The sequence below is a fragment of the Chrysemys picta genome, chromosome 9 (genome assembly GCF_011386835.1).
Source record: "Chrysemys picta bellii isolate R12L10 chromosome 9, ASM1138683v2, whole genome shotgun sequence".
Taxonomy (NCBI): domain Eukaryota; kingdom Metazoa; phylum Chordata; order Testudines; family Emydidae; genus Chrysemys; species Chrysemys picta.
Window position 1 is genome coordinate 37,518,809 of NC_088799.1, and position 9,829 is coordinate 37,528,637.

Sequence of the window (9,829 nt, forward strand, 5' to 3'; positions counted from 1 at the left end):
GAGGAGTATAACTAAATCAGTATTTTTTTCCTCTAGCTGCCTGTGGGCTTTAAAAACTAACTAAACTGAGAAAATATTCTCTCTTTAGTTCACAGTTTGTAAAGAGTAACACAGTCTCCTTTATTTTGAAACAATAACGAATGGTAGCCTTAAGGTCACCAAGCAGTCTGTGAAACATCTTTTCTTCCTGTGTTATTGCCAATTAACTTTTTAAGCTAGATGCTTGTTTGTTAGCTTTTTCCTCGGCAAATCTAAGTATTAATTTAAACAAAGAACAAAAGTAAAGGAAATAGATAAATGTAAAACTAGAGAGTATATTTCCCCCCTAGTTATGCACAGTACCAGGATAGGCTAGATGTCTATCAGGTCTTTGTCAAAGTGGTCATGTTATGCTTCACATTTTTTAGCTGGCTTCAGTGTAAAGAGATCCCATAACATAATATATATATTATATTACTCACTGTATATTTTCTGTTACTTCTCAATTTATTGTATCACAATTTAAGCCCAGAAACAAGCTAAAACTTTTGTTGCCAAAGTTGAGCTGTATTTTTTCCTTTCTTTCTTACCTCCAGTGCTGTCAGAAGTCATTCATCAGTTTCACTGATGTGGCCATAGAAGCAATGAGACCCAGACACTGCAATATGGTTCAATATGGAAGCTGGAACTTTACTTAACTCGTACCTAACAGGGGAAACCTCTCCAAACTCCCCAGTTCCAGTGCAACTTTCAGCAGATACCAATGGCCCCTGATGCACTATTAGCCTGAGGGTGAGTGTGATGGCCAGGTCTAATCTACTCCCTCAAGCCTACCAAAGGACCCTGACTTAACTCCAGAGTTCTGACCAGCTCCCCTCCTCCAAGAGTAATAGTAATAAATAATTCAAATTTCCACTTAGAGGCGTAGTATCTGTGGATCTGAAAGCTCTTTGCAAAAGGTAGGTACAGAATTCCTATCCCATTTGGGGGGGAGGGGGTTTCCAGAGGTGCAGACAGAATGTGTTGTTCAAGATAATATCAGAGTCAGAAAAAGAACCTAGAATGCCTGGTTCCCAGTTCTGTGTTCAGTCCACTATCTCCTTCCACACATGGAGATATGGGAAATCAATTAAACAAAAAACTAAGAAAAAGACCCATTACTGGACATCTGTTTGGAGTAGTGAACAAACATTATTCCCAGGAAAGGTGTTTCTTTATTTAAATAAAAATTAGTGCCAATAAAAACAATAAACCATAAATATATAAGACAATTATATACAACTCAGTATATACACCATTTTTACAGATACAAATACATTTATACTAAAATAAAAGGATGGAGGAGAAAGCAATGGAAAATGTGACAACTCACATGTCAGTCTCAGTTGGAAAGTTTCAGGATTCAAGTGATTCCAGGCAAAGTGCCAAAATTTAATTTGGCTTCTTACAAACTTAAACAGCCCCCTTTGGAGTAAATCTATCAAAAGCTTTATGTGGTCTGATCTAAAGCTCACTGAAGTCAATGGAAAGAAAATCACTGACTTCAAGAGGTTTTGGATCAGGCCCCTAGTGCCCAATAGAGCTTTTTCCAACCACAAATATCCCCTACTGTATAAGAAGGCTGAAGTGATATGTCTGTTTAGCCTCTCACATTATATTAACCCTTCAACGTGAAAGCAGAGCTCCCACAGTTAATTTCTGCTGTTGTGTTCATGTTTTTCAAACTGTCTCTCAAGCTCTAATGCCAATGGATAAATCACAGAGCTATTTTAACTCAGGAAGTATGCAGGGACATTTTATAAGCATATTCCTATACAATGCTTTAAGATTTCAGTTCTTTGCTGTCCTGTGTAAGAACTAATCTACGCATAATGTTATATAAAATTTCATACATGATTGAAATAATCATACTTTGATACAATATTAACCTTTGCTTATTTAAAAAAATGAAGTAATTTAGTAGCTAATGCATTTGTAAAACCACAGTGCCATTTGATAAGGAAAAGTGTTACAACAGTGGTTTAAAAAAATTACTGATCACAATATAGAAATGCATGTGCCACATACAAGCCAATAGTGAAAGAAAAAGGAACAGACAAAAAATGCAACCTGATGGTTATCTACATTGGCTTCAGTAGAAGGGTCAAATTCTCTGATAGTATAAATGGGCACAACTTCATAGCCTTCAATGGAGAATTTCGCCCTGAATGCTTAGGGTCAAATCCTGGTCCCCTTGAAGTCAAATGGGAGTATAGCCATTGACTTCAGTTGGGCCAAGGTTTCACCCTTAATAGTTAAAATTCTGCTCTGAGTTATACCCATGAAAGACCATTTATTTCAATTCAGTGCAATAGAGCAGAGCTAGCATTTCTAGCTCTTACAGTTTGTAGCAAAGATCTTTTAACATGTTTTGCACTGAAAGATCTCTGACTTTTGCAATCAAATGTATATTGCTAAATGCACATTTCTAATTGGTCATGTGAAATCTCAGGCATCTTCAAGTAAAACTGCAGTGATCTGTGGCTTGACAGAAGGAAACACAGTAAAAATACTTCTAGTAGATCACATAGCTCTGAGAATGGATATTAACAATGATGATTCAAAACTAGTCACTTACACTTGGATAACTACTCTCAACATTTCCCAGACATTTGCAGAATTTTGAAATATGCAGAGGATATATCAGTAATAGTTACCTACTGAGAAAAATATTCTCTGTGTTCTTAGCACTTACAGTAAAAAAACAGCATTCAATTTTCTAATTAGTTTTTTAAAAAAACTAATTTTTAAATTTCACTTTGATGTTTGTGTATTTGATTCCTCATCTTGCCAGCTTTCAAGAACATATTAGCCTCTGGAGCACAGCTACCTGTTGAGAGTTCATTGAGCAGGAAAGTAAAACTGCAAGATCTTAACATTAGTTCCACTCACTCTTTTGCTAGCTGATGGGGCTGCTTTTCAAAGGCCTGCAAGTGCTAGGAATTTTGGTGGATGTTTTCTGAAGACCCTTCACTGCTCTCATTGAGAAGGGCTTCTGACGCTTCCCCCAGCTCAGCATCCAGCACTTCCTCTTGAATGGTGAAGTGAATATCAGGTGAGGAAGACTCCGAACTCACACTGCTTCCCTCCATGGAGCAGACAGCACATGACAAAGATGGTACCATACTCTCTTGCAGCACATTTAGCATCATGGGGATCTGGACGGACCTCAGTCCTGACACGGTTGGCCGAGGTTTCATGGCTTCTCCCCAACGCCTTTCCTCATCTTTGTAGAGCAGAAGCAAATTGGATTTCTTTTCTTTCCTCTTGGATTTCATGTAGCCCAGCATTATTCCCATTAAGAAGATCCCATAGAAAGACATGACAATCAGAATGTAAAAGTACTCATTGTCACTGCTGTTGATCTTCTCTGGAGTCTGAGGTTCAGTAGTCAACATGGTTTGGGTCGTGTTTTTATGATCCATCTTCAACATCAAAGCACTTTTGCCAGAATTTAAGCCTAGAAGAGAACATGTGTGTTAGGTATCAAAACTCCAGATCAGATATTTGAAAACAAGCCCCTATAGACATGCATGAATTAAAAACCCAGGCTGTTCTTTCTCACTCACAGTATGATCTTTTAAAAGCTGGCAGAACCCAACAGAGTGAAGTTTGCATAGTCTACAGTATTTGGGCAATAAATAATCTTTTAATCTAATGAAATATCATTCAGATACAGAGAGTATTATACAGCGAGCTCACAATATTAAATTATAATAAATACAACTTTAAAATATAACAAAACCCAAATATTTAGCATTATGAGTAAAAGTGGAAAATACTCTACGTGTCACATTTATGTAACTGAAACTGGCAATTCTGCTGGTTGCCAGTGTTTCAATAGGAAAAACAAAGTTAGAAGTGTTATTGCATTGAATGGTGTGGGAGAAAGAAAAGAGACGCAAGCCACTTACGTGACTGTGCAAATAATTCCTTACTTCACAAAGCTCAAGAGATCTTTCCTCTGCCAAATGCTGGGTATTCTGAAAACTTTGCTCTGCTGCAGTCAGAATATATAGTCTCTCAAGAAATGTGTCATCACGTGTCCTGGAGGCAAAGTTTATAATAGTTTTGGGTTGGAGTCAACAGATGAACTCAAAGGATTGCAGTTCAACCCACTGAACTCTTGACAGCTGTGAAAAGAAAAAAGGTTGGGAATTCAGAGTTACTTTTTCTTAACCAGCACAGCGCCAGATCTTTCATGTTGCAAATCTGTTCCCTCCCCCCACAAAATACTAAATTTGAACACCGAAAGCTGTTGTACATAACAAAAAGTCTGCTAATCATAAACCCCTTTGTCGTAAAATACAGAAAAATACATTCACGGCTTTATAGTACACTGTGGAGAAGATCTGCTGCAGCCAGGTGTAATGTTACTGCTTTCCCTGAAGTCTGTGGGGGGCCAAATTCTCTGGTGCCCTGAACCTGGTGCAGTCATTTAAACCATGACAAATGGAGGGCAAAATGCTTCTACATTGGAATGGTGGTGGCATCCACCTACTTTGCTCTCACTTTGCACAAGGAGCAGGGCAATGGAGAATCAGGTCTTGGATCCTGAATGAACCTTTCTCGGTAAAACACCCTTGTGTATAAATGGTAGTTTTCAGTAGGATCAGTAAGCTAATAATGCTCAGTATTACAGGGTCATGTTCACCCTGAAGCAGAGATTTAGTGATAGGCCCTCTGCACCATTGAAACCGATGGCTAGGCTGCCATTACAGGGTGCTTCTGTAACTCTGCATGGAAATCAGGGTGCATAGAGGTCTCTGTGCCAGCCCCTGATAGCCCAACATGGAGGATAGCACAGGGGGCAGACTAGTGAGTGAGTCCACAGAACCTACAATTGCACTGATCAATTGAACCTAACCACTATCTCCTATAAGTGGCACAAGGGACCTGCGACTATTATGCCACCATAGGCTCCAGTACATGCTGTAGGAGGTAGGAGGCCCATGCTGCATCTTGGAATTTCACCTCCCCATGACCCCCACTCCCATACAAAGCCTGATTAGACAGGCCCCATGCATATTATGTGAATGTCTCCCATAGTGGATCATTTCAAGGATGTTTATGTGACAGGACACTTCCGTTCCAGACAATATATTACCAATGTTGTGGAATTTCCCCATTGTAGGTTCTGAACTTTTCCACAGTAAATTGTGGCTTCCTTCAATAGGCTACAAATGCTTTACAGCACCATGTCCTCTCAGCATCCCTACGCTATATTGGTTTATATTATTATACCCATTTTATAAGTGGGTAAGCCAAAGTACAGAGAAGGAAAGTGATTTTTAATGAAATTCTTAAGTCCAGGTGACACGGAACACAAGCCCTATCCATTTTCTACTTTGATGTGTTTCCTTTTTCTATAAGGCCCATAGATAGAAAGACTAAACCAGCAGGAAGGATTCCCTTCCCCGTCCCTTGAAACTGAGGATCTGCTCTCTAGGATGTTGATTTTATTCTCTCCTCACACATTCCCATATGATAGCTCAGGAGATGTTGATGTTGGACTAATGTCTATTAGGATTTCATGTGACAAAATCTGTCTGCAGCACCCTCTTGCCAAGTCTGCATTTTTCCTCCCTGTTCCCTACAGATTACTGAGCAGAAAGCACTAACATAACAGTGGGGTTAAATGCCTATCAGTGCAGGACTCCCAGTTGTCTGGTTACCTTTGAGGATTTTCTTTGATATTCCTGTCAGCTTCATATCACAGCCACCTCCCTCCCAGCCAAGAGGGCTAGATGATATCCTGCCCCAATAGGCCTCCCACCTGGCTGTGGGAATTTAGAATTCAACACATTAAAGCCCGTGGGTTATATTTTTCCCTCAGATGAGCATGCAAGACTTCCATGGACTTGGACAGAAGACACAAAAATGCATCCAAGGTTAACATTTGGCCCAGTGCAATACATCCTAGCAGGGTGAAATCTCCTCCCCATGCCCAAGTAAATGGGCTTTGTGCAGGGAACCAACTGGTAGTTGGGGGCAGGGGGGCAGAGTCAGGGAGAAGGGCAGCTCTTCAGATCCTCTGCAGTCACTGCTCCAGCTCCTGAACTGAAACAGGGACATGTGAGAACCCCCAGTGCAGAGAACTGTGTCTACCTACATACTTGTAGCCTCTTATTCCACCTAAACTATCATGGTCCCAACACTGTCCAGTCCCCAATCTTCCCCCATCACACCAAGCTTCCACTCCCTGCGCTAGCAGACATGGCATGGAGCCCAGCTCCATCATATACAGAAGGTAGAACTCGCTTTTGCACCTGCTCCGTAGCCTCCCATTCCCCATGTAGTGAAATGGTATGTAAAATAATACTGAATTAAATTGCTGCAGCCAGTCAGAGCACAAGAAAGCTGTGCAGGTACCACAGCCCAAACAGTTATGCAATTCCTTGAATTTTGACTGAGAGGGGAATGGCTGTGCATAATGAGTGAATGGGTATTTCTGAAAAACCATTGTAACCATGGTTACTCAGACTGGCTGCTGCCCACAGAATTCCTCCATCTGTCACACCATGTGACCCCACTTGAATTTCAAAAGAACCATTTTTGCTAGGGGAGGAGACACTAACCCCTTTCAAAATGGTAAAGAAGAGGGGTAAAGGGACACTGAGGTGAGGCTAGGTAACCGGGTGACATGGCGGAGATGATGTCAGATGTTAGATGGCCAGGTTGTTTCTGGGCTTGTGGATGAGAGTTCTGAGGACAATAGTCAACTACAGCAGTGGATTTTATAGCAATCAGCGTGCAGGGGTAAGAGGATGGAGAACACCTTCCAGTTGAGTAATAGCGAGTTTAGGGGGCTTTCCTCAGTCTTTACACAGTAATAATTAAATCCTTGTCTTTGTCCTACAAGATCAAACCCAGGATATTGTTATCAGCTCAGAAACAGGAAGTACCTCCAAGTTATTTGTTGAATACAAAGCTTATATAGAATCCAAAGTTGCACTAACATTAGTGGGAGTTGGGTCTGAGTATGGGGCTTGTCCTAAAGAGGTATCACATCATACTGTTTAATTAGCAACTGTTGCTAGAGCTGGTTGAACAATTTCTGCTTGAATTTATCTTTCCCATCAAATCAGCAGTGTACACCACACTGACCAGTGGGAATTGAGGGTGCTCAGTATACAGTGTCATGTCAGTTTTGATGAAGTTTTGTTTGGAAAAAAACTGGAATGGATCATTTTCATAAGGTTGACAGGGAACATTTAGTTTTTGTTTCAAAATGACTTCATTTCAATATTTTTATTCTATAAAATTTAAATCAGAATGAAACTTTTTGATCAACCCAAAACATTTTTTTCCAGAATTTCATTTTGAGGGAAATTTCAAAAAAAAATTGTTCCATTTCAAAACAGAAAAAAATTGCAAAAATTACAGAATTTCCTGTGGAAACAACAGCTCTGGCTCCTGAATAGCTTTAGTTATTATCCATCTTCACTCATCTTTGTCATGAGGAGAATCTTACTCCCAGCATGATCTATAAAACTTAGTTTATGAACAGTCTGCTGTTACCCCTCCTATTTCCATCCCCCAGAGGTTTCCAGGGCTACCAAAGGAGAAGAGAGGAATGGCCAGCCAATCAAGAAAAATTATAACACATTGAAAAGGTCACCACCCCTCTCCCGGAGTGCCTTGAGCAGCTAGTCCAGGAAAGGCACTCACATCCTAATGAGTCTTTTGTGACAATAAGTAACATGAATGGAAGCAGGGCCGGCTCCAGGCACCAGTGAAGAAAGCAGGTGCCTGGGGCAGCCAATAGAAAGGGGCGGCAGTCCATCTGTTGTTGGGGCGACACGCTCGGGTCCGCAGCGGCACTTCGGCGGTGGGTCCTTCACTCCCTCTTCCTCTCCGGCGGCACTTCGGCAGCCGCTTAATCGGGTTTTCCTTTTTTTTTTTTCTTCGCCGCTTGGGGCGGCAAAAAAGCTGGAGCCGTCCCTGAATGGAAGTGGCGTATCTTTAAGAATAACAACAAAACTTTGCTCTTCTTTAAACACCCTTCATCCAGGGACTCAAATATTCATTAAGGCTCACAGCATCCCCATGGGTAGGTATCTATCTGATGACAAAGACAGCAAGGCCCAGGAGATAGTAGAACATGAACCCACACTCAAAATAAAGGTTAGGAGAGAGGAGAAAGGGAAATGGCACAGACAGAATCCATTATCAGTACAACGTGAGCTGCAGCAAGCAGTTTCCCCCAGAGAGCCAGACAAGTTGCTGCAGGCTGAAGTGGAAAATACAGACTTAACCCTTTGGGGATCACTGTGCTCCCAGTGCTGAATTTATGTGCCGGTTTCTATCTAGTAAGTCAGAAAGACTGCTGTTACATAATTACCCGGGCTTGATTACATGAGCTGCTAAAGCACCCTCAACTCCCATTAGTCCATATGGCGTATGTACAAAATTCTCTAATGGTTTTCTTCTCTGAAGTAATGATTTTAAAATTGATGTGAAAGAAAGGGAAGAGAGTCAGGGGAGTATTGTGAGAAGCAGTGGAACTTTAATGGGGATGGTAGGTCAGATATCTACAGCTGAAAGAGGAAATGGGAGACCTTTCATTGTACAAATATTTACTAAATTGTGGCTCAGAACATTTGGATACTACAACTGAGAAGGGAGAGTAAAGGATAATTAGTATCTTGAGTTTATATATATGATTTCATTTAAGCTAAAATTGGTGATCATGAGGTATCTGACAGCTGGGAGAGGAAAGCAAAAGGAGCACTGATGTTTGATTGATTGTTCCTTTTAAAAAAGACCTGTCACTTTAACATGTGTGCTGACATTTGGGCCCATCATGAAAGCATAAGCTTGTCTAAAGGTATGATCCAGATCACTGAAGTCAATTTCCATTAACTTCAATGGGCTTTGGATCCGACCCAAAGCAAATGTCAGAGCAGAAGTGACCAAGCTATTCTCATCAATCTCTCTTGAAACTTGTGAGTGCGTAGGAGAAAAAAAGCCATCTTAACCTTAGATCTTAATCTTAAAATAGTCTGCTTTTGGTCTAATGGTTGGAACAGGGTGTAGTAGTCAGGCAGACACCTGAGTCTTATCCCCATTTGCCCTGTCTTGCCTAGAGCGATAAAGTGAATTTTTCAGAAATGTATTAACTTAATTGTAATTCACTTCCCTTGTCTTTCCCTTGGTTTACCCATTTGTAAAATGGATATTATAATAATAGCTGCCAAACTCTCAAAGTTGCTATGAGGACATGATGCAATAAAGCATTTGGAGATCCTTTCCTGAAAAGACACTGACTGCTGCATAAAAGTGCAAAACCATTATGAACCTGCCACATCTAACATCAGAGCACCTCTCACATTGCTCTGTGTTTCGATGTAACTTTCCCTCTCTCTCAGTTGTCCCTCATTATACCATATAAATGTATAACTTTTTTTCCTTACACACACACCTTCCCCGCTTCCTTTTCTGGAGCAAAATAATCACCTGCTCCTACAGCAAAATCCACAATGCTGCACACATACCCATTGACAAGAAGTGACTTCCTTTCCAGTTAATAGCTGCTAAAGGCAAACATTACAAGCCCAGTGTTCATAGCACCAACTGGTAAAATGCAGCATTAATACTGATCTGTTAAAACAACTGAAATGTTCATACAATATACAGTGAACTTTCTGTTCTCTAAGTCAAAATATATTTTTAAAAATCAGCAGAGCCTTCCAGTGTTCTGTCTTAAAAAAAAACAAAAAATAACGACATTAAGAATGTCTCTATATTATAGTATGCATAGTGCAGGGCCGCCCAGAGGATTCAGGGGGCCTGGGGTCTTCGGCGCAGG

The 9,829-nt window shown here is 40.6% G+C and overlaps 1 protein-coding gene across 2 annotated transcripts; it reads right to left on the reverse strand.

Annotated features, from left to right (window-relative positions):
- Positions 1 to 1,173: 1,173 nt before the first annotated feature.
- On the reverse strand, positions 1,174 to 4,087 carry KCNE4 (potassium voltage-gated channel subfamily E regulatory subunit 4). 2 transcript variants are annotated; one of them, XM_005282542.4, is made up of 2 exons: positions 3,957 to 4,087; positions 1,174 to 3,478 (listed from the first exon to the last, which is right to left on the reverse strand). In XM_005282542.4, exon 2 carries the CDS (start codon positions 3,450 to 3,452, stop codon positions 2,955 to 2,957), a length of 498 nt encoding a protein of 165 aa, XP_005282599.1. In that variant the 5' UTR covers positions 3,453 to 3,478; positions 3,957 to 4,087; the 3' UTR covers positions 1,174 to 2,954. The 2 variants fall into 2 exon arrangements, with proteins under 2 accessions (XP_005282599.1, XP_005282598.1); XM_005282541.4 differs by having other exon boundaries at positions 3,933 to 4,036.
- Between the last annotated feature and the right edge of the window lie 5,742 nt (positions 4,088 to 9,829).